Source organism: Chiloscyllium plagiosum, unplaced genomic scaffold (assembly GCF_037043375.1).
Source record: "Chiloscyllium plagiosum isolate Xiang-an unplaced genomic scaffold, Cpla_swu_hap1 HiC_scaffold_16, whole genome shotgun sequence".
NCBI lineage: Eukaryota > Metazoa > Chordata > Chondrichthyes > Orectolobiformes > Hemiscylliidae > Chiloscyllium > Chiloscyllium plagiosum.
Genome location: NW_028270154.1, coordinates 14,141,570 through 14,166,390, shown reverse-complemented (window position 1 = coordinate 14,166,390; position 24,821 = coordinate 14,141,570). Strand labels below are relative to the sequence as shown.

General features: G+C 43.9%; 1 protein-coding gene across 2 annotated transcripts in view; it reads left to right on the top strand.

Annotated features, from left to right (window-relative positions):
* hdac3 (histone deacetylase 3) overlaps positions 1 to 22,159 on the top strand; it is a 66,292-nt gene extending 44,133 nt beyond the window's left edge. For both annotated transcript variants that reach the window (XM_087995140.1, XM_087995141.1), the window contains 8 exons: positions 32 to 112; positions 1,532 to 1,605; positions 5,815 to 5,879; positions 6,753 to 6,842; positions 13,875 to 13,933; positions 17,534 to 17,613; positions 18,484 to 18,641; positions 20,520 to 22,159. In XM_087995140.1, the coding sequence (XP_087851266.1) occupies positions 32 to 112; positions 1,532 to 1,605; positions 5,815 to 5,879; positions 6,753 to 6,842; positions 13,875 to 13,933; positions 17,534 to 17,613; positions 18,484 to 18,641; positions 20,520 to 20,589 (677 nt within the window). In that variant the 3' untranslated portion in view covers positions 20,590 to 22,159. The remainder of the gene's footprint in view (positions 1 to 31; positions 113 to 1,531; positions 1,606 to 5,814; positions 5,880 to 6,752; positions 6,843 to 13,874; positions 13,934 to 17,533; positions 17,614 to 18,483; positions 18,642 to 20,519) is intronic.
* Positions 22,160 to 24,821: the final 2,662 nt, after the last annotated feature.

The following is a 24,821-nucleotide window of genomic DNA, read 5'->3' as shown; positions in this document are numbered from 1 at the left end:
AAGAGTGAGGTGTTTGAAATTCTTTTTGTAGGTGACATGTACGAAGTTGGTGCAGAAAGTGGCCGGTATTATTGCCTGAATGTTCCCCTCCGGGATGGAATCGATGACCAAAGTAAGGAGAGGAACTTTCGGTCTCATCTATATCTCAATCTGTCAAATACTGTTCCACTCTCAGTCTTCTAAGCTGTCTTTCAAACATTTTTTAAAAAAAATCATTCCCAGGATATGGGCATTGTTCAGCATATAATGCCCATTCCCAGTCACCCTGAGATGATGATAGTGGGCCTTCTGTAACCACTGGTACACATCTTTGGAGAACCAGCATTTCATGTAGCACGAGGTCATTAGGGATTTTTACGACAATCTGCTAGTTTCATGGTCGATTACTGTGACCAGCTTTTAATTCACAGACATTTTTTCTTCTGATTCTGTATAAGAATCTGAATTCAGGGTTATATGGAAGTTTTGAATTATCTGGGTTAATATTAGTCTAGGCGTTTGGATCACAAACCCAATATATGTTCATTATGCTACCTTTATTAGTGCTGTTCAAAGTGTACTAAGATGCTGACATGTGTCGATGATGTGAAATGTGGAGGAGCGGTTTGTATGAACAATCTAAGCAGTTGCAACTTTTGACCAACTGAATGGGGTAGGCAAATCTGGGCATATATTTTGAATAGCATACTACTGGCCTACAGAACTGGATGACACTGTCTTAAGGGTGTGAAGAAGTTGGGGACACACATCAAGGGCTATCCTTTCACACACAGGCTGCTGCTGGAACATGGTGATTGGGAATAGCATTCATTTTGAAACCAAAAAAAAAGACATTTAAGATTAAAAGAAAATACTAGAAATACTCAGCAGGTAGCATCAATAGAGAGTAATCAAAGTTAACATTTCAAGCAACTGGCTTTTCAGAGATGGAATGCACTGTCTGAAAGATTGAGGAAGCAGATTTGTTTGAAACTTCCAAAAGGGAATTGGATGATTGCTCAGGGCTGTGGGAAGAGGTCATGGCAGTAGCAGTAATAAGAAGAGTCATTGCAATCACGATGGGTTCTTCCTGTGCTGTATCTCTCTGCAAGAGCCGGGTGCTGTAATGGGAGTTGATGGGGTTAGTGTTCTGGAAGAGTGGAATCCAATGGATTGAAAGGCAGATTTCCCTCCAATCTCTCAATTTGGACTGTGAAAGGAGACCCTGCACAACAATAAGGAGCATTGTAACAATAAATGTCAGGTAGTCAGTTGGCATTTAAACACGTCCAGGAGTCCATTACTGATTGTCACTTGACCTCTGTCAAAAGCACTCGTGTGAAGCCATCTGGGTCCCATTTTGTCATTCTGTTCCTGGCCTTGGGTTGGGCTAATGAACAGTTGCAAGATCACTACAGAAGGTGACCAAAACCAGTGGATCCTTGTTGATCCCTCTCTCAATTCACTTCTTTTCTCCTGTTTTAGCACCAGGGTTATGGGGGTAGTCTTGTGTTCTGATTTGAAGATAACTATTTTTTTGATTGGTTTTCAGGTTACAGGCTCTTGTTTCAACCAGTTATCAAACAGGTGGTGGATTTCTACCAGCCGACATGTATAGTGTTACAAGTAAGTTTACTTTTTAATTCTTTACCTGTTGCTTCGCTGTCTTCTCCCACTAATTTTCTCAGAAATATATTATTGATAGTAAAAATCTATTATTAATGGACAAAAAAGGGTGGAGACCGCCTTGCTGTATTCATGGTTAAACTGATTGTTTTACCATTCTGTTTGTAGTCAGCTGCACAGTAATGGTGGAGAGAGGCTGTTAGAGTTGCAAAGTTGGTACAGAAATGGGGAGATCTGGCGTGTAAAACCCTGAAGATGTCATGGCAAATTGAAAAGGCTGTTTCTTTCATTTGTGAAAAAAAAATGAAACATTGGGATTGCAAAATAGAGGCGTAGAGTACAAATGCAGTGATACTACATGCAACTTTTATAAAGGTCTTAGCTGGAGTATCGTGTCCAATTCTGGACACCACACTTTAGAAGATGACAAGGCTTTGGAGAGGTGGCAGAGGAGATGTGCGAGGGTAGTACCAATAATGAAAAACGTGCATTATATGGAGGGGCTGTGTTTGTACTCCATAGAGCAGAGAGCATGAAGGTGAAATTTGATCGTTGTTTTGATGGTTTTAATGGAGGAAATGCAAAACTGTTTTATTTGGCAGCAAGTTCAGTAATCAGGGATCTAACAAAAATGAAAAGATTTAGTCGAGTCGAATCAAATGCATTCTTACATGGTATGACTCAATACCAGTCTGAGTGATACGTTTTGTTTTCAGTGGGTTAGGGACTGTTAAGTTTTGAATTGTTGATTGTTAAGACTTGCCTATTTTCACCTCTCTAATAGCACCCAACTCTGTCCCTGACTTCACTCAAATACTGACGATATCCCAATTCATAACTTTGTCTACTCTGGAGTTATCGATTCCAAGCATTCCACCTACTTTAAATTTGGGGTTATCCAAAGCACTTGTACATTTCTTACCTGATGAAGGGCTTTTGCCTGGAACGTCGACTTTACTGCTCCTCGGATGCTGCCTGAACTGCTGTGCTTTTCCAGCACCACTAATCCAGAATCTGGTTTCCAGCATCTGCAGTCATTGTTTGTTTTTACCCATTTCTTAATTTACTTCATTTACCCTATACCCCTGCTGCTACTGTTCTACATTAGCTCATGGATAAGGAACCACTTGATTTTATAATTCTTGTCCTTGTTCTCAAAGCCTTCTCCGCTCTCTACCTCTGTCATCTCCTCCAAGATATCTATTCAATTCAGTTCTAGCCTGTGGAATCAGGCCTTCAGGTACTTGAGCTCTAAGTTTGGAATTTCCTCCCAAAATTGTCCCATCACTTCTTTCCTCTTTTGAATGTTTAAAACCTTACCTCATCTGCCCTATTTTCTCCATAATCGCAGAATTGTTACAGTGCAGAAGGTGGTCATTTGATGTCTCATATTTGCACCAGTTTTCTGAAGGAGCATCTTGACTGACTGCTATCTTTTACCATAATTCCAGCAATTATTACTATTTAAATAATCATCTAGTGCCCTCTTGAATGCTTGAATTGAGTGTGCCTCCATCACATTTCCAGGTAGTGCATTCCAGATCCTAACTACTTGTGTGAAAGTTTCTTCTCACATCATTTTCAATGCGTTTTTTAAAAAATCTGTGCCCTCTTTTCCTTGATCCATTTCAAAAGATCAGCTTCCCCTCTCTACTTTGTCCAGAACCCACATAATTTTAAAATCTTCTATCAATTCTCCCCTTGGTTTTATCCTTTCTAAGGATGACTGTCTCAACTCCTCCAATCTATTCTCATAGCTACAGTTTCTCATCCCTGGAGCATAGCAAGGAATTTCAAAGTCTTTTTGAGGCACAGCAGCAGTAAAAGGTGGTAATAGGAGGACTATGCATCAAAAAGGAAATTTGCACGAGTTTACTATTTATGTACCCAGAAAAGTCTATGGGATTCCCTGGTATGTTAGCTGCCAGCTTTTCTTTTTGTGTTTCCTTTTTGCTTTTATTTGTTTTTTTTTCACTTTCCTTCTGAACATTTGTGCTCATCTAGGATCCAAATTGTATTTCCTATCTGACATCTGTCATAAGGACGCTTACTTGTTTCATTAAGCGAGTGCTGAATTTCTTTGAAATGTTCTCTTTGAAAGGAGTATATCTTGATTCTGTCTGAGCCACCTCTCGTTTGAAGGTTGTCTGTTGTTCTACAGGCTTTCCCACCAACCTTTATCTATTCAATCCAGCTCTGTTTGTCCCACTGAATTGGCTGTTCCCCAGTTGATTATTCTTACTCTGGATTGTCCATTATCGGTTTCCACTTTCGCCCTAATCCCTAATTGTCAATGATCACTGTAGATAAAATGTTCTTCCACTAACACCTGACCCACTTCGTCTATCTTATAGCCAGGTCTAGCAGTGTTTTCTGATTGGACTGGACAGATACTGCTGTAAAAGAAATTCTGCTGAACCCAATCTAAGAACACTACCCTTAACATTTCCACTATCCCAGTCTATATTCAGGTAATTCAATATCCCACTTTAACTACTCTATCATTTTTGCACTTCTCTGTAATTTCCTTGAAGAGTTGTCTCTGTCCTTCATACTCATCACCCGAGTAACGTAATTACCGTTGTCTTATTCCTTAACTCCAGACAAATCGATCTTGACTTTGAACTCCCAAGACATAACCTTTTCTAACACTGCACTTCTCTCCTTAACCCGTCCTGCTTTCTTTCCTATATTTTCGAAGCACTTTGTAACGAAGAATGTTAAGCATAAAGTGCTGCCGTTCCTACAGCCTAGTCTCTGTAATCAGCACAAGATCATAATTTCACATGGCAATCGGCACCTGTAACTCACCGATCTTTCTCACTTTACTCAATGCGTTCACATTTGTGCAGCATAACCTTGATTTAGAAAGTTTTAATTTCTCCCTTTTTCCACCATCGGCTGTAAACTTATGTAAACTCTGTTCAAGTGTAGCCTATCTCTCTCAATATTTCATGCACCCTGGTCTTATTCTCTAATATTCTCTCCTGGTTCCCACTCCCCATTTAGAGTTAGTTCAATGGCGCTAGCAAAGTGCCCTGCAAAGAACTCCGTACCAGCTGTTCCTGAAGTGGGCGGCATGGTGGCACAGTGGTTAGCACTGCGGCCTCACAGCGCCAGAGACCCGGGTTCAATTCCCGACTCAGGCGACTAACTGTGTGGAGTTTGCACATTCTCCCCGTGTCTGCGTGGGTTTCCTCCGGGTGCTCCGGTTTCCTCCCACAGTCCAAAGATGTGCAGGTCAGGTGAATTGGCCATGCTAAATTGCCTGTAGTGTTAGGTCAAGGGGTAAAATGTAGGGGAATGGGTGGGTTGCGCTTCGGCGGGTCGGTGTGGACTTGTTGGGCCGAAGGGCCTGTTTCCACACTGTAAGTAATCTAATCTAATCTAAAAAATGTCCCGAACACGTGTTAATTTAGATTGTGTGAAATGTCCCTGACTCTCCATAGGCATTCTGCAATTGTCCTGCCCTAATATAATCTTTTGTAGATCATTTTAATCATCCTGTTTAGATGTGTCACGTCATGTCTCTAGAGCAGGTGGGAACCTGCACTTGAGTCTGCTGGTGAAGTCGGGACAGTACCACTGCGTCAAAGGAGCATCTAATCTTACTTTTTTTACTACTAATTTTTAACCTTCAGTTTATAGTTAATAAAATGTGCTGGTCCTGTAAAAATAAAATCAGAGTGTCTTCACCTGGCCCCCTCGAGTTGTTTCAGCTCCTGTACTCTTGGAGACTCCTGAAAACAGATAAATGAGAAAGCACCATTCTCCCATATTTATCAAACCCTCAGTTACTCCACTCTGAATGCTACATGTCTTGCCCATACTACTACTACCTCCAGATGTGTGCGCTCTGGCAGTTACAGAATCATTTAAAGCAGTTAGCTAATTGGCCGATCTCCCTTTCTCTCTGGCAGAGAGCTTGATTAGACCAACTAAAGCAGTGTATTTATTTAGGATGTTAGTTGCAAACAAGCCGCACTATATTTTATTAAAAAAGCGATTTACCCTATAAAATTTGCGAAGGCACTCCCTTACTGAACTGTGATTCCTCTGTCTCCCTGCACTTCTGCAGCTTGTTATATTTTGTTTGATAATGCATCTCTGCCACACCTTTGCTTTTGCAATGTTAAAGCTACTGTACAAATGCAGTTGTCCTCATTGCTGTACGTGCCTTTGTCTGACATTGTTCATTTATTTTTCCAGTGTGGTGCGGATTCTCTCGGCTGTGATCGTCTCGGTTGCTTCAATCTCAGTATAAAAGGACATGGGTAACACACAGCTTTCTTGCATTATGCCTGACCTGACATGACAGTGATTTATACTGACAACCGTAGAGTCATAGAGATGTACAGCATGTAAACAGACCCTTCATCCAACTCGTCCATGCTGACCAGATATCCTAACTTAATCTAGTCCCATTTGCCAGCACTTGGCCCATATCCCTCTCAAAGCTTCCTATTCATATACCCATCCAGATGCCTTTTAAATATTGCAATTGTACCAGCCTCCACCACTTCCTCTGGCAGCTCATTCCGTATACTCACCATCCTCTGTGTGAAAAAGTTGCCCATTAGGTTCCTTTTATTTCTTTCCCCTCTCAATCTAAACCTATGCCCTCTTATTCTGACTCCCCCACCCCAGGGAAAAGACCATGTCTATTTACCCTTTCCATGCCCCTCAGCGAGTAAATTTTCCACTAACTTGTCTTATCTGACATCTGAGTTAGCAGTTCTATTGTCTACATAATGGTAGAAGGCAAATTAGATGAAACTTCTGTTTTCATCAAGTTGCTTCTATGGTTCACCAGTTCATGTTTTTTTTAGATTAGATTAGATTCCCTACAGTGTGGAAACAGACCCTTCGGCCCAACCAGTCCACACTGAGCCTCCGAAGAGTAACCCACCCAGACCCATTTCCCTCTGACTAAAGCACCTAACACTATGGGCAATTTAGCATGGCCTGCACATCTTTGTGATATGGTTTCAAAATGGTTTCAAAACCAAGCTGACTTGATAGGGTTAAGACATTGATTAACTGTGATCTTAATTGAGTAGCTTCCTCCTGCTTCTCTGATCCTGAAACGTTAATGGTGCAGAACTGGAGTTGTTTGTGCATTCATAATGTGAATTCTGTTTTTGCAGGGACTGTGTAGAGTTTGTGAAAAGCTTCAACATTCCTCTACTGGTGATGGGAGGTGGGGGATACACTGTTCGAAACGTTGCTAGATGCTGGTGAGTGAATGATGATGTGAAAGCTCAGAATTAAAGGTGATAAGAAGCATTGGAGGGGTGTGACCCTTTTGAAATGGAACTTCAAATTTTCACAATACACGATTTGTCTCTTAGATTAGAGAGGATTTACATTTGTTGGCAACATACATTATGTTAGTACAGGAACCAATGTAGTTGGGAACAGAAGGTTGCAAAGGGTCATTAATGAGTTAAGTGAGTGGGCAAAACTGTGGCAGATGGAATTCAGTGTAGGGGAGATGAGAAGTCATCCACTCAGGACATAAACAATGAGCATTGTATTTACTAAAGTGAGAGTTGCTGGGAACTGTGGAGGAGCAGAGCGAGTTAGAGGTCAAAATGCTGAAAGCAAGCGGATTGGACCAGAAAATAATTAAAAAGCCTCTGGAATCTTGGCTATTACCTTGAATGGTGGCTTACAAAGGATGTGAATATGAAATTATAGTTTGTTACCTTGCCAGTTCCTCGGGATCAAGGATAACTTGTTTCCTGTCTGGAGGTCGCGTACTTGTGTTGACTAAAACGTTCCTGGCTGGATCTGTGCACCCTGCCGTTACTAGTTTTGGGCGTGGTCACGTGTTATGCTTGGGTTTCAAACACTCATTCCACTTTTGGCACTTGGCCACCATCTAGTCCTGTTGGAGATGGTCACAGTGCTTTGGCACCTTCATGGATGTATATTCTTTTTGGACAAGAGATTCCCAAGAGTCTTGAGTTTATAAAGAGCTCCAGGGTGACATTGTCTGGAGTAACTGCAACCATTTCTGGGATTGAATGAATGAATCACACTTCAGGAACAACATATTGTCTTAAAGGGAGTGAAGCAAAGATTGACCAGACTGAAACAAGGGCTAAAAGTGTTAGATGATGAGGATACCTTAGATAGACTATGTTTGTATAAAGCATTGATTAAAAGGTGATCTAATTGAGGTGCTTGAGATGATTTAGAGGATTTCATAGAATCCCTACAGTGTTGAAGCAGGCTATTCAACCCATTGAGTCCACACTGAACCTCCAACGAGCATTCCACCCATACCCTATCCTAGTAGTCTTGTATTTTCCATGGCTAATCCACCTCGCCTGCACATCCCTAGCAATTTAGTATGGCCAGTCCACCTAACCTGTACGTCTTTGGAGTGTGGGAGGAAATCGAAGCACCCAGAGGAAACCCATTAAGACGCTGAGAGAATGTGCAAACTTCACGCAGGTACCTGAGGGTGGAATTGAACCCGGGTCCCTGGTGCTGTGAGGCAGCTACGCTAACTACTAGTTCGATAGGGGAGCTACAGGGAAACTGTATCCTCTGCTAAAGGAGGCCAGAACAAGGTGATAAACATTAAAATTATAGCCAGTCTGTTTTGGGTTGATGTCAGGGAACACTCCTTCACACAGACTGTTCCCAAAAGGCTGTTAAGGCCAGGAGGTCCATTGAAAATGTCAAAGCTAGGGTGAATAGAATTTTACGAAAGCAAAATACGCTAGAAGCTGAAATTTGAAAATGCCGGAAATATGCAGCTTTTTAAATCTGTTTGTGCTGATGCTCGGCCAGGATTTGTTACCCATCCGTAATTGTACTTGAGAAGGTGGTGAGCTACCCTCTGGAACAATGCAGTCTTTGAGGTGTAGAGCACCCACAGTGCTCTTAGGGAAGAAGTTCCATGATTTTGACCCAGCAACACTGAGAGCAGTGATTTAGTTCCAAACCAGGAGGTGTGTGACTTGGAGGGGAGTTTGCAGGTGGTAATGTTTCCATGTATTTGCTGCCTTTGTAGATGGTAGTGTTCAAAAGGTTGTAAGCTACTGTTCATGGCAACTTGGTAAGTTGTTGTAGAGCATCTTGTAGATGGTAAACACTGCCAGTGTATGGTTGGTGGAGTTTATGGATATGGTGGAAATGTGTTGCTGGAAAAGCGCAGCAGGTCAGGCAGCATCTAGGGAACAGGAGAATCGACGTTTCGGGCATTAGCCCTTCTTCAGGAATGAGGAAAGTTGGTCCAGCAGGCTAAGATAAAAGATAGGGAGGAGGAACTTGGGGGAGGGGCATCGGAAATGTGGTAGGTGGAAAGAGGTCAAGGTGAGGGTGATAGGTCAGACTGGGGTGGGGGCGGAGAGGTCGGGAAGAAGATTGCAGGTTAGGAAGGCGGTGCTGAATTTGATGGATTTGACTGAGACAGGCTGGGGGGAGGGGAAATGAGGAAACTGGTGAAATCCGAGTTCATCCCTTGTGGTTGGAGGGTTCCTAGCCGGAAGATGAGGCGTTCTTCCTCCAACCGTCGTTTCGCTGTGGTCTGACGATGGAGGAGTCCAAAGACCTGCATATCCTTGGTGGAGTGGGAGGGGGAATTGAAATGTTGAGCTACAGGGTGGTTGGGTTGGTTGGTCCGGGTGTCCCAGAGGTGTTCCCTGAAACACTCCGCAAGCAGGCGGCCCGTCTCCCCAATATAGAGGAGGCCACATCGGGTGCAATATCATCTATTGCATCCTTTGCAGGTCTTTGGACTCCTCCATCGTCAGACCACAGCGAAACGACGGTTGGAGGAAGAACGCCTCATCTTCCGACCACAAGGGATGAACTCGGATTTCACCAGTTTCCTCATTTCCCCTCCCCCCAGCCTGTCTCAGTCAAATCCATCAAATTCAGCACCGCCTTCCTAACCTGCAATCTTCTTCCCGACCTCTCCGCCCCCACCCCAGTCTGACCTATCACCCTCACCTTGACCTCTTTCCACCTATCACATTTCCGACGCCCCTCCCCCAAGTCCCTCCTCCCTATCTTTTATCTTAGCCTGCTGGACCAACTTTCCTCATTCCTGAAGAAGGGCTAATGCCCGAAACGTCGATTCTCCTGTTCCCTAGGTGCTGCCTGACCTGCTGCGCTTTTCCAGCAACACATTTCCATCTCTGATCTCCAGCATCTGCAGACCTCACTTTCTCCTTTATGGATATGGTGCCAATCAAGTGGATCTGTTTTGTCCTGGATGGTGTAAAAGGCTTCTTGAGTGTTGTTGGAACTTCACTCATTGCCAGACAAGTAGGTAGTATTTCATCATACTTCTGACTTGTTGCTGGTGGACAAACTTTGAGGAGTCAGGAAGTGAATTATTTGCTGCAAGATTCCTAATGTGTGACCTGCTCTTGTAGCCACTGTGTTTATATGGCCAGTCCAGTTCAATCTCTGGTCAATGGTAACCGCCAGGATGCTGGTTGTGGGGGAGTCAGCAATGGAAATTCCATTGATTGTCAAGGAATGATGGTTAATTTTTTTCTTGGTGGACAACGTCATTGCCAGGCACCTGTGTGGCACAAAGGTTATTTGCCACTTATCAGCCCATGCCTAGATATTGTCCAGGTCTTGTTTCAGTACATGATTCATCATGAATGGTGCCTAACATCATGGATTCATCAATGAGAATCCGCAGTTACTCAGCTTATGTTGGAGAAAAGGTCATTGAATGAAGCCGCTGAAGATTGTTGGGCTAAGGAAACTACTCTGAGGAGCTCCTGTAGGGATGCCCTGGAGCTGAGATGATTGACATCCAAGTACAGCTGCCACCTTTCTGATAAGTGTGGCTCTAACCAGCAGAGTGACTTGTAATGACTGCAGGTTCCCTCTCAATGAACCCTCAAGTGTGGATGTCACCATGAAACAGGGGCACAGGCACGGGTGCTATGACCCCTCCAAATCCAGCTGCCTGGACCTATTGATGACCAGTTTAACTAGGGCCACAAGAAGGTCCTCTGTTCTGCCCACTCTCCTCCGTACAGGGTGCCAATAAGCCAGAGCATGGAGCTGAAGTGCAATCAGCAATTTAAAAGCAGCCCTTGTAAGAAACTAAACAGGCTGCAAGTGACAACATTTAACAGAAGCATGAAATACAGTTTCCACCAGGCCACAAAAACTCCCGATGGCCTGCTACCCAGCGATTGAATGTAACCTTCTGTTGCTTGATGCTGCAACATGCAGCACACTCCATCCTCAGGCCTGCTGGAAAGAAGGAAAGCCCCTTGATAGAGGGCCCTCCACTGTTGACCTCCACCAGATGGTAGAATGTCATACCAAGGGCTAACCAGACAGCGGACAAAGTGGGACATGTGCAGGGAACTTCTCTGTGCTGTTGTGATGGGTATGGAGAGAATTTCCCTGAGACCTTTCAAATTGATTAAAGAGATCTTGTGTAGTTCCTTGAAAGTTGAGTCCCCAGGTAGATGGGATAGTGAAGAAGGCATTTGGTATGCTTGCTGTTAGTGCTCAGTGCGTGGAGTATGGGTGTTGGGAGATAATGTTGTGACTAAACAGGACATTCCCTAGGCAACTTTTAGAATACTGCATTCAACTTTGGTCTTCCTGCTATTGGAAGAATGTTGCAAAACTTGAAAGGGTTCAGAAAAAATTTACAAGAATATTGCCAGAGTTGGAGTGTTTGAGCTATCGGGAGAGGCTGAATAGGCTGGGGCTGGAGCGTCGGAGGCTGAGGGGTGACCTTATAGAGGTTTATAAAATCATGAGGGGCATGGATAGGGTGAATAGCCAAGGTCTTTTCCTCAGGTTACGGGAGTCCAAAATCAGAGGGCGTAGGTTGAGGGTGAGAGGGGAAAGATTTTTAAGGGATCTAAGGGGCGACTTTTCTTCACAGAGAGTGGTGCATGTGTGGAACGAGCTGCCAGAGAGCGTATGGAGGCTGGTCCAATTATAGCATTTAAAAGGCATTAGGATGGGTATATGAATAAGAAGGATTTAGAGGAATCTGGGCCAAACGATAGCAAATGGGACTTGATTAATTTAGGATATCCAGTCATCTTGGACAGGTTTGGATCACAGGGTCTGTTTCCATGCTGTGCATCTCTATGATTCTATAAATTGTGGGGTTCCGCACCTTGGGAGAGGGTCTGGTGCTTGGGGTCAGTCAACTAGGAGACAGTGAGGTCTGCAGATGCTAGAGATAGAGTTGAGTCTGCGTTGCTGGAAACGCACAGCAGGTCGGGCAGCATCCAAGGAGCAGGAAAACTTGATATTTCGGGCTGGAACCCTTCATCGGGGATAATGGGGTCAATGTCAAAGTCCATATATGGGCATCAGTTTGTCCAGAAACTCACTGCACATCTCTCCTCAATTCCCTGCGCCATTCTCCGAGCTGGGTAACACGGCAAGAACTCCTTGGATGTTTGGCCCATGTATTGGAGGTCCTGGCTGCCAACTGCGCTGGAGTCACCCAGCCTATGTCTCCTTCATCCAACACATCCCTAGCATCCTCAGGCTCGTCCTCCCACAAGCTCCCAGAAACTAGCTGTTCCTGAGCAGCAACTCCCTTACAGCAGACACCAATTGCCTCTGGCAGAGCGCCCCGGTGTGAGGACTGAGGACTTACCCACTTCATGTTGTAGTTGAGGGCACACATCTGGCAGAAGGAATATGTCGTCAGGGTGCAACACCTTGGGAGGAGGCTCAGTGTTAGGGTAGTGCTGCAGGCACTGAAGGTGGAAAGTCACCTGGGTGCAACTGGTAGCACCTGTCCCTACCCCAAGTTGGAGACTCAGTACTCAACAGTGTTCCAGTGTTAGTTTTTATCCCAGAAAACCCTGATGGGTTTAATCTTCATGTCTGTAACAACTTCCATGGGGGAGACCGAAGTGACCAGCCACTACCAAAACATGGCAACAGGGAATGATTAAAATTAAGGAAGACTGGCATTTATTATGCCTGTTTCGCTTCATGTCTCAAACCACTTTACAGCCAATGAAGTGCATAGTTAAGAATAACTTAAGTCTATCGAAGTATAACGTACAGTTACAGTTGTACCGTAGGAAATGAGGTTAATGTGATCACTCAACAAGCCATGTTTGATACTTGATCGGTATTGTAATGATTGTTGGGTGATTCATATTGGCACCAGGAATATATCCCCTTTCCTTGTTTGCAATAGTACAGTGAGATCTTTGTGTCCACCTGAGGATCAGAAGGGGCCTTGATTTAATGTTTTATTCACGAGATATTCCCTCTAACAGTGCAGCAGTCCCTCAGTTCTGTACTGTGTGTGTGTGTGTGTGTGTGTGTGTCTCTCTCTCTCTCTATCCGAGGCTGGAGTGCTACCCAGTTGGGGACTGAAGCTCCTGGAACTCTTGGAATTCCTGAAGAAGGGCTTATGCCCGAAACGTCGATTCTCCTGTTCCTTGGATGCTGCCTGACCTGCTGCGCTTTTCCAGCAACACAGTTTCAGCTCCTGGAACTCTTGCCAAGTGTATTGCTGTTTTGCTTGTGTTGTGTTTTCAGTTTGACTGTGTTTTCTATTCAGTTTGCAGATGTTGCCCAAATGAAGCATTTTGTGCACAGACTAAACATTGATGCATATGCTTATCAAGTTGCTGTCACATGGTGTTAGAAGACTCATTAGCTTCCCAGAAGTTTGAAATCCTCTTGGCTTGATTACCAGTTAATACTCAGTGAACTGAGCTTGATTAGAGGAGACTCGAGCAGGAGGTCGTGATCAGGCGTACACTGCCTGCAATAGAAATTTGGCGGTATCTTTCAGAACTGGATAAGTTTTTGAAAAGGGAGGATGTTCAGGGGGGCTGGAACTAATAAGGTAGCTCTTTCAAAGTGCTGGCATCAACAAGATGGGCCAAATGGCCTGCTGTGTTGCAAAATTCTATGAACTCTTGGGCAGCTACTATTGATGTTAGCATCAGGAGTGGAAATCGGCCACTGTCTGTTCTGACTCAATAATCCAGTACCTTCTGAGAATGTGTGTGTAAATGCATAAGCTGAGGGGCAGGATGTGATGTAGCTCTCCATTCTATGAAGGGTAGCCTGTCAGGCACTCACTGTTGACTTGCCACGTATGGCTAGGGTCCTGGAAGAAATTCAGTACCTGTAGAAATGTACTACAGCATGGAGTTGATGCTTTCAGGAGAGGTTGGGAGAAATTGCATTAGCAGTGATTATTTGAAGTGGGTTTAGTCTAAAGTCCATGGGTGAGCTTATTGGTATCCAACTTACCATTTTACTATCTCCTGTAGGACTTTTGAAACCTCGTTGCTTGTTGATGAAGAGATAAGCGATGAGCTGCCTTACAACGGTGAGTATGTTTCAAATTCTACCTGTGGAGCATCTAAAGGAATTATATTGGACTTCCTATATTCATGGAATGGTTTTTACATCCAGGAGGAACTAAAAACCCACAAAGATTGTGAATGTGTTTTCAAATGACATTGTATGGTTCTTTAAAACCCCTAACTGAGTCATTGTGACTCCCCAAAACTTCTCAGTTTGTGAGAAGATTTGTAGCTCGGGTGCTCGTTGTTGTGGTTCTGTTCGCCGAGCTGAGAATTTGTGTTGCAGATGTTTCGTCCCCTGTCTAGGTGACATCCTCAGTGCTTGGGAGCCTCCTGTGAAGCGCTTCTGTGATGTTTCCTCCGGCATTTATAGTGGCTTGTCTCTGCCGCTTCTAGTTGTCAGTTCCAGCTGTCCGCTGCAGTGGCCGGTATATTGGGTCCAGGTCGATGTGCTTATTGATTGAATCTGTGGATTGAATCCATAGAACAGGCCGTCACCATAGGACAGAACAGGACCACACACCGCACAAAAAAAAGCACTAAAAGAAAAAATGGCCAAACTAACACAACAGAGAGGACACCACAACACACACCTGGGTTAGAAACCTCTCCCACAGACAGCTCACAGACATGGAAAGAACAATACTGTCAAGGGACTCAACTACAACCACAGGGACACCAAGACAGCAGACTTCCTAGCAGCACTAGAATGCACACTCAGGAACAATGGACTGACAGAAGAGACACAACAAACAGTGAGACAAAGTATTGTACCTCATAACAGGGAAAAGACAAACACAACCTCAACACCAAGGAGAGGAAAGCACTAAAATCACTAAGAAATGATAAGAACATAATCATACTACCAGCAGACAAAGGCAGAATGATGGTCATCCTGGACAAAGCAGACAACATCCAAAAAGCGCAACAACTACTTGCAGATACCAACACCTACCAAAAGAGGGAGTTTGACCCCACCCCACAGCTCACCAATAGGATAAACAACACACTGAGGAACCTACAAAAAAAAACGGACAGATAACCAGGTTTGACCTACAAAGAATGAAACCTGAAAGCAACAACACCCCCAGATTCTATGGACTACCTAAAGTGCACAAACCAGACATCCCACTCAGACCAATAGTATCACTACCAGGGACACCATCACACAAACTGGCTAAATAACTGCAGCAGAAACTGAAACACCTGACCAGCGGAGCCAGACACTCTATACAATCAACACAGGAATTCTTGGACATCATCAGAAATATGCACATAGACAAGGAAGAAACTATGGTCTCATTCGATGTAACGGCACTGTTCACCTCTATCGACAAAACCCTAGCCAGAAAAACAATAGCCAACCTGCTGGACATGCAGAACAGACAGACGGCATACTCAAACTACTGGACCTGTGCCTCACAACACACTTCTCATTCAACAACCAAATATATGAACAAATCAACAGCACACCCATGGGCTCACCCATCTCTGGACTCAAAGCAGAAGCGGTAATGCAAAGATTAGAACAAACAGTCTTACCGCAAATTCAACCCAAACTCTGGGTCAGATATGTAGATGACACCTTTGTAATCATTAAAAACAGAAATAGAGAGCACACACCGGATCATCAACGCCACACTCTCAGGAATCCGATTCACCAGAGAGGAAGAAAAGGACAACCAACTCCCATTCCTAGACGTGATGGTACAGAGAACACCGAACGGAGAATTCACCACTAAGGTATACAGGAAAGCCACACACACAGACCAAATCCTGAACTACGAAAGCAACCACCCCAACACACACAAAAGAAGTTGCATCAAGACACTGTTCAAAAGAGCCACAACATACTGCAGTACACCAGAACTGCAAAAAGAGGAAGAAGAACACCTATACAATGTATTCGCCAAAAACGGATACCCGCGCAATTTCATCAACAGCTGCCTAAGGGAAAGACAACGGAACGAGGACATGTCGCAACCCAAAGGGCTAGCCACCCTACCATACATCAAGAGCATTTCCGAACTGACAGCCAGACTACTGCGACCACTAGGACTCATAACAGCACACAAACCAACAGCCACTCTCAGACAACAACTCACCAGAACGAAGGACCCGATACCCAGCATGAGCAAAACCAATGTAGTGTACAAAATCCCATGCAAGGACTGCACAAAACACTATATAGGACAAACAGGAAGACAGCTAACGATCTGTATCCATGAACACCAACTAGCCACAAAACGACACAACCAGCTATCCTTAGTAGCCACACACACAGATGACAAGCAACATGAGTTTGACTGGGACAACACTATTATTATAGGACAAGCCAAACTGAGAACAGCCAGGGAATTCCTAGAGGCATGGCACTCATCCACAGATTCAATCAATAAGCACATCGACCTGGACCCAATATACCGACCACTACAACGGACAGCTGGAACTGACAACCGGAAGCAGCAGAGACAAACCATTATAAATGCTGGAGGAAACATCACAGAAGCGCTTCACAGGAGGGTCCCAAGCACTGAGGATGTCACCTAGACGGGACGAAACATCTGCAACACAAATTCCCAGCTCGGCGAACAGAGCCACAACTCCCCAAAACACCTAAACTGACTCCAGGCAACGTGCCCTTTCTGTCCACTGAATATGTTCAATGACATTTAGACAAGTGAGAGGGGAACTCGTTCAAACGTGAGGTTCTAAAGGGGCTTAACAGGATAGACGAGGATAACCCTTTTCTGGGCTATCCAGAACACAGTTGCACCGTCTCAGGATGAGGGGGAAATCATTTATGACTCAACTAAGAATTCTTTTCCATGGCAAAGAGCTGTGAGTCTTTGGAATTCTTCGCCTCAAATGCTTGTAGGTGCCGTTTAATTGACTATATTTAGAGCAGGAATGGCCTATTTTGATCACAGAGAGTTAAGAGGCTGTGTGAAGTGGATGGGAAAGTGGAGCCTTGTAATGGTTCTGAGTAACAGAGTTTACTCAAAGCCATATGGTCTATTCCAGCTTCTGCTGTGGTCGTTTTACCCACATCGACTCCAGTTGACTCTTCAATTCCCACGAAATAAACCACTGTTTGCAGCAGTGATCCAGGAGGCAGCATTATCACATTCTTAGAAGCGTGGGAAGGACAATGACTATGGCTTCACCAGCCATACTCACGCACCAAAACTGGCCACGTGTCCTCAACTGCATGACCGTAAATCTATGGGGTTTTTTTCAGACGTTTGGTGAACCTTGTTTGAGACTGGTTCTATTGAATTTAATTCTATTGTGCGTTTACCCTCCAGTTTCGCTCAGTGGTCAGTTTTTGTTACTTTCAAAATGTTCGAATACTGACTTATAGTTTCTAATTCTCAAGGAGAAACTTTGTCTCTTGAACCAGGAGTGTGGGTCAGTACTACAGCTGTCAGTATAATGACTGAAGACATTGTAGTGACAATTGATTTCAGTGCAAACCCAGTCCTGTTTGAATCTTATGCCAGCTTCCATTTTTGAAGATCTATTCATTGTATAAGGCTGGCATGGCATTGGGTTTGGTGAGAGGTGTGCTGTACTATCTTGATACTCACTGGCATTAATTTTGAAAACGTTGTTTCTCTCAGAATACTTTGAATACTTTGCTCCGGACTTCACACTTCACCCAGATGTGAGCACCAGGATCGAAAACCAGAACACCAAGCAGGTTAGTCAGGTGCTCTGCGAACATAAACTCTACTTTGTGTTTCAAGTCTTTTTCATCCCTAACAGTTGGTGTTTGGGAGTTTGATTTGATGAATTTACATTGGGGAGCTGAAGGATGTTATGCTGCAAATTTTCAGATACTGAGTGCCAGCATCAAACACTTGCACAACATGAATTAGACACAGTAAAGCTCCCTCTACTTTGTTTCCATCAGACAATTCTAGGACAGGTACAGCACGACATTAGGTATAGAGTTCAGCTCTCCCTGTGCTGTCTCCATTTTACACTTCAGGAATACTGCCCCCATCAAATACTCCTCGTGCAGATACAGAGCAGGAATACTTACCATGCCAACAAAGTTGCACTTTAAGTCTGAAGAGGACCAGAAACTCTTAGTTTGTATCAAACCTGCCACCAGTAGTTCAGCATGACACCTTATCACCACTTCACAGGATGTCGAGAGGTGGACAGTAAGTGGGACATTCATATTCTCAAAGTGTAATATCTAGTGGGCCTTTTAAATTAACTGAGGGCCATGAGCAACAGAATGGCTTGCAGAAAGAATATCGAATCAAGCTTTAGAAAGATTTCTTCTCTCCCAATTGTTAATGAGTGTCCAAAAAAAAGGATGAGGAATAAAGGGAATGCTGTTCCAAAATGGGCGATGGATGGAGAATTGGTACAAAATGGACGCTCTGCAGAATTGGAGGTGGGTGATCCTGGGCTGAAATCAATGGATGGCCAATAGGCGGAAGGAGAGGAACAGCTATCACATTTCAGGGGGTGAAAGTGCATGGGTAGACTGGATAATGAGCATATAGCTAAAGAATTCAATGATTCTAATGTCAGGTTTTTCTGGTTTCTGTTTCAGTACCTGGATCAGATCAGGCAAACAATCTTTGAGAACCTGAAGATGTTGAATCATGCTCCCAGTGTCCAGATTCATGATGTGCCTTCAGACTTACTGAGCTATGAGCGGACAGATGAACCTGATCCAGAGGAGCGTGGGTCAGAGGACAACTATAATAGGTAGGTTGTATTGTGCCAGAGCTCACATCAGCATCCTTCATATGGCTGATTGTCCTGATCAATTCTGTGTTTTGTTCGGTATGACTAGGGGTTAAAATCTCATGGGACTTCATTAAAGATCAGGAAATTTGAACAATAAAAAGTATTTGGGTAGAACTGTGTGGTTTAACTACTAAGGTTAGGGCAAACAAAGGTAGCCTTCTCAACATTTTATGGAATGGAATTCTGACAGTACAGAAGGAGGCCATTTATTCCTCCTTGTCTGATAAAATTTTCACCCTCAAGTTTACCCCAATGATCATTTGAATGTTATTAAATCATTGGGCACGGTGGCTCAGTGGTTAGCACTGCTGCCTCACAGCACCAGGGTCCCAGGTTCGATTCCAGCCTCAGGCGACAGTCTATGTGGAGTTTGCACATTCTTCGGGTCTGGGTGGGTTTCCTCTGGGTGCTCCGGTTTCCTCCCATAGTTCAAAGATGTGCAGGGCAGACGAATTGTCCATGCTAAATTGCCCATAGTGTTAGGTGCATTAGTCAGAGGGAAATGGGTCTGGGTGGGTTACTCCTTGGAGGGTCGGTGTGGACTTGTTGGGCTGAAGGTCAAGTTACCTAAGAATTTTATGTAGTGAAGTCACATGGTGTGCAGGGTGTTCTAGCTAGGTGGATAAAGAACTGGTTGAGCAACAGGAGACAGAGAGTAGTAGTTGAAGGGAGTTTCTCGAAATGGAGAAAGGTGACCAGTGGTGTTCCGTTGGGGTCACTGTTGTTTGTGATATATATAAATGATCTGGAAGAGGGCACTGTTGGTATAATCAGCAAGTTTGCAGATGACACAAAGATTGGTGGAGTGGCAGAAAGCATAAGGGACTGTCAGAGAATACAGGAGGATATAGATAGGATATAGATAGACTGGAGAGTTGGATGGAAAAGTGGCAGATGACTTTCAATCCAGCCAAATGTGAGGTGATACATTTAGGCAAGTCTAATTCTAGAGTGAATTATACAATGAACGGAAGAGCCTTGGAAAAAGTTGATGGTCAGGGAGATCTGGGAGTGCAGGTCCATTGTACCCTGAAGGTTGCTGTACAGTTGGATAGAGTGATCAAGAAGGCATATGGTATGCTTGCCTTCACTGGACAGGGTATTGAGTATAAGGGCTGGCAAGTCGTGTTAAAATTTTACCGAACATTGGTTCGGCCGCATTTAGAATACTGTGTACAGTTCTGGGCACCACTTACCAAAAGGATGTGGACGCTTTGGAGAAGGTGCAGAGAAGGTTTACAAGGATGTTGCCTGGTATGGAAGGTGCTAGCTATGAAGAGAGGTTGAGTAGGTTAGGTTTATTTTCACTAGAAAAAAGGAGATTGAGGGGGGACCTGATTGAGGTTTACAAAATCATGAAGGGTATAGACAGGGTGGATAGAGACAAGCTTTTTTCCCAGGGTGAAGGATTCAATGACGAGAGGTCATGCTTTCAAGGTGAGAGGTGGGAAGTTTAAGGGGGTTACACGCAGCAAGTACTTCACACAGAAGATGGTGGGCATTTGGAACACGTTGCCAGCAGAGCTGGTAGAGGCAGGCACGGTAGATTCATTTAAGATGCATCTGGACAGGTGCATGAGTAGGTGGGGAGCAGAAGGTTACAAATGCTTCGGAATTGACCGACAGGTTTAGACAGTACATTTGTATCGGCTCAGGCTTGGAGGGCCTGTAAATTTTCTTTGTTTCTATTTTGGGCAGTACATTCTAACTGCTAACAATCATATATAGCAGTAATTCACACGAGGTTAATTTGTATGGTTTTATTATTTTGTATTCATGGTAAAAGTTAGAGTGAAGGAAGAATTGATTATTTGTGTACCTCCATGAATTTTCTAGGCCGGAAGCTGCAAATGAGTTTTATGATGGTGACCACGATAATGACAAGGAGAGTGATGTGGAAATATGAGATCGCTGGCTATCGTGAATTGGAGCAGACGTTCAGGACTGATAGGCGTAGCGCCGCACCACACTGGTGAACTGGGCTACCACAAGCCACACAGACTGGTGCTGTGTCTCAAGGGCTAGAGGACAAGAACTGCCCACTGCCATCCTCCTTCCTACTAGAGAAGGCCAATCCCGAGTGTGGCTTGTGGGTCAGTATCAGTCCATAAAGTGCAAGAAGCAATTCCTCAGCTCCAGTATGGACACCTTTTGTTTGGTTTTGGAAACAAAAATTAAGACTTGATTATTGAATGAGGTTCCTTTGCTTTAACTGAGAATGAGAGTTTTGTTTTTGGTCAGAGTTGCTCAGTGGGCAGCTATGGCATGACGGACAGCAGGTTTCTCCACATGGCATCTGGCTGAATCTTTATAGCGCCTTTTACGGTCATAAAACTGCAGTTCACAGGCCATACTGGGCACCAAAACTTCGAAGAGATGAAAAAACGCACAGTAAGTATGAAGATTTTGTAGGACATTTTTAGCCACTGATGAATATGCTGTTCTCCTGACAACCAGTAGCTTGTGGGAAATTGCAGTAGTGTTGTCACAACTGCTTCCAGCTGTGGTGTCAGGATGATTGGACCTGTCAGTAGAATACACAAAGTTTTTACCCATCATTCTCGACCTGATTCTCTCACTTCCCATTCCTCATGTGAGCTGGGATATGGGATGTTATGTCCTTCTAGTTTGTCAAATTATTAATGTGGTTATTGTGTAGATTATCATCCCTCGTCCATCTTTTGTTTTGTACAAAATATGTTCTTGTGCGGTAGGATATCTGGAATATAGTTATTTGCACAGTTGTGTGACTCATTTTGACTCCCTTTTTCCTCTGCTGAAGTTATTGTTCTTGTCACAGTTTGAAACAAACTTGCTGCCCATTTGCCACCCAGATCACCACATCAAAATGTTTGTATTTTATATTTTACACTCTTGAAGTAAGTGTAGTGCATTTGACAACTGAGCAGATTATGGGATGGGGTTATTGGGGAACTTGGAACATAATTGGGATTAATTCAAAACTGAAACATTTGCTTTAAAATGTTTCCATATAGATTCAATTCTGAAAAAAGCAGTTCTCCATATTTTCCAGTAATCCTATAAATGGAGCTAAAAGTGCAGATTAAACAACACTTTAGCACCCAGAAATTTCACTCTAAAATGTGAGAGGCCTAAACCTCAAAAGAAACAGCTTGTCATAGCCTGTCAATCATCCCAACACAATTTATGTGCTGATATGTCAGGAAGGACACTTCTTGCCAAGATCTGAACTGAGATTCTTCATTCAAGAAAGACACCAGTTGATGTCAGTGTTGTATCTATTAGGAAACTTCCTCATGGCGGATGGGTTAACATATACTGTCTTGATCTGGTATTCTGTAAGCTCTGATCAACCTCCAATCTTACGACATCAAAAACCATTGCCAAGCCTCGGCATTATATTTACTTCAATGTTCAGTCTTTGTACATAACGTTGCTTTTATCTTTTGCAAAACAAAGTACATTTTTTCATATTAAAATGGTTTGTATATCTATCTTTTGTTCAATACTTGGGGAGTTCTGTTTGCCTGAAATGTTTGTTGAATTGGATACAAAAATTAACAGATGGGAAAGCTCTGGTGCATCTGTAATAATTTTGACATCCCTTTGGACTGGCTATCCAGTAGTTTGGAGCTGATTGTGTATTTTGTATCAGTTAGGGCTTTTATTAAAGAATATGAGAATTAACACATGCAGTTTACTAGCAGTTTACAAGGAACAATTAAAAGCTGCATTACTCCAATATTGCCAGACCGACTAGGTTTCTCAACACAGTTTTGCTTTTTATTTCAGACCTCCAGCATTTTCAGTACTTTGCCTTTACTTCAGTGATGCTTGAGTGAAAGCTGTGTGTGTGCACCATTGCTGCAAGCTCAGCTCAGTACTCTTCAGTGGGAAAGTCCAAGCACCTACGGTTATACCCCAAAAATGAATTACGGCAATGTACATCCGTAATTGATGGCAGTAAATCCTAGCCTAGTCAGCAATACCCACATTCCCCATGAGAATAAAAATAAATCATGGGGTAGAGGATGTATGTGTCAGTTCCTCGAAACTCCTAACCTTTATTTTTAACCTTTCGACAAAGTCATGCTTTGTGCAGTTGATAGCAGACATTGTACTGTAAGACAATGCTAATTTAAACAGCTTTTTCTTTCTTATTGTATTCTCAGTGTCTGTGCAGGGCTGTGATTACACAATCGGGTATAAAGTCTGAACTGCCATCTATTATTAAACACTTTGCTTTAATCAACTAAGAAACCAGATCACAGAATTCTCTCTTCTACTTCTCCTTATTCTCTAAACTACACATTCTTTACATCTCGAAAGAGTGTGTACTTTAGTCCAGCAAATATTAAATGGCAACCTACCAAAGCTTTAGTACTGAAGACTGAAGGATTATATTTGTTTATAAATCAAATTGCAAAAGCAGAAATCACATTCACTTAGTCAGAGAATACAGCTTTGAACTTTGATCAGTTTTTCATCTTTCCTCTCAATATCAATGAATTATCAACAACAGGGATGCTTGTCATTTAACTCTTATAATTCCGAGATCCTGGAACCATCTTTGTAAACCTATATTCTGATGTATCCAGCTGATCCCATATCCTTGCCATATTCTCTGTATTTGTCTGAATGTGCTGTGGCTATAAATCAAAATGAAGAGACAGGAAATCAAAATTGAAAATAAGAAAAATCTAACTGACCAGACACACCCTTGGACTGTTATTCCAGCTTCTGTGTTAAGAGTATAGTGCTGGAAAAGCGCAGAGGTCAGGCAGCATCTGAGGAGCAGGAGAATCAACGTTTCAAGCATAACCTGTTCATCAGGAATGAGGCTTGTGGGTCGGGGCTGAGAGATAAATGGGAGGGGGATGGGCTTCGGGGGCAGGTAGCTGGGAAAGCGAGAGGAGGAAGAAGGTGAGGGAAAAGGTGATAGGTTAGAGGGGGGAGTGATGTGACGGGTCTGGAGGGTAGTTCCGAGTTGGGAGGCTTGGGACTGGGATAATGTGGGAGGAGGGGAAATGAGGAAACTGTTGAAATTCATATTTATCCCGTGTGGTTGCAGGGTTCCAAGGCGGAATATGAGGTGTTCTTCCACCAGGCGTCAGGTGGTAACGGTTTGGCGTGGAGGAGGCCCAGGACCTGCATGTGCTTGACGGAGTGGGAGGGGGAGTTGAAGTGTTGAATCGTGGGGCGGTGGGGTTGGTGGGTGCAGGTGTCCCAAAGACATTCTCTGAAATGATCTGTAAGAAGGTATCCTGTCTCCCCGATGTAGAGCAGACCACATCGGGTGCAACGGATGCAGTAGATGACATTGGTAGCGGTACGGGTAAATTTCTGATGGATATGGAAGGATCCATTTGGCCTTGGACGGAGGTGAGGGGGGGGGGGGGAGTTGTGTGTTTGTAGGTTTTGCACTTGCTGCGGTGGTGGGGAAGTGTGGACCTGACGGAGGGAGTCATGGAGGAAATGGTCTTTTCGGAATGCTGATTGGGATGGGGAGGGAAATATATCTCTGGTGGTGGGGTCTGTTTGGAGGTGGCAGAAGTGGTGGAGGATGATGAGTTGTATGCGGAGTTGGGGATGTGGAAGGTGGGGACCAGGGGGGTTCTGTCCTTGTTGCATTGGGAGGGGTGGGGTTCAAGGGCGGCGTGTGTGAAGTGGAGGAGATACGCTGGAGGGTGTCGTCAACCCTGTGGCAAGGGAAGTTGTGATCGTGGAAGAAGGAGGCCATCTGGGACTTTGAGGTAGAATTGGGAACAGATGCGGTGGAGGAATTGGGAATAAGCGATGGTGTTTTCACAGGAGGTAGGATGGGAGGAGGTGTAGTCTAGGTGACACTACTCAGGTAGTGTCTCCCACTGCAATCCTCCTGTAACCAAAAAAAAATTCTGTGCACCGGATTGGTAAGTGTCTTTTTTTTATTTTTCAGTAGTCTCGTTGGGAATTTAGAATAGTGGGAATGGAGGTCAGGGCAGTTGAATGTTCTTCCTGCAGAATGTGGGAAGTAAGAGTCTACACAGTAGTGTCCCTGTTGACTGCATTTGTGGGAAGTGCACCCAACTCCAGCCCCTTGAAACAGTGTTAGGGAGCTGGGGCTGGATGAAGTTTGGATCATTCAGGGGGTGGAGGGGGTTATTGAGAAGAGTT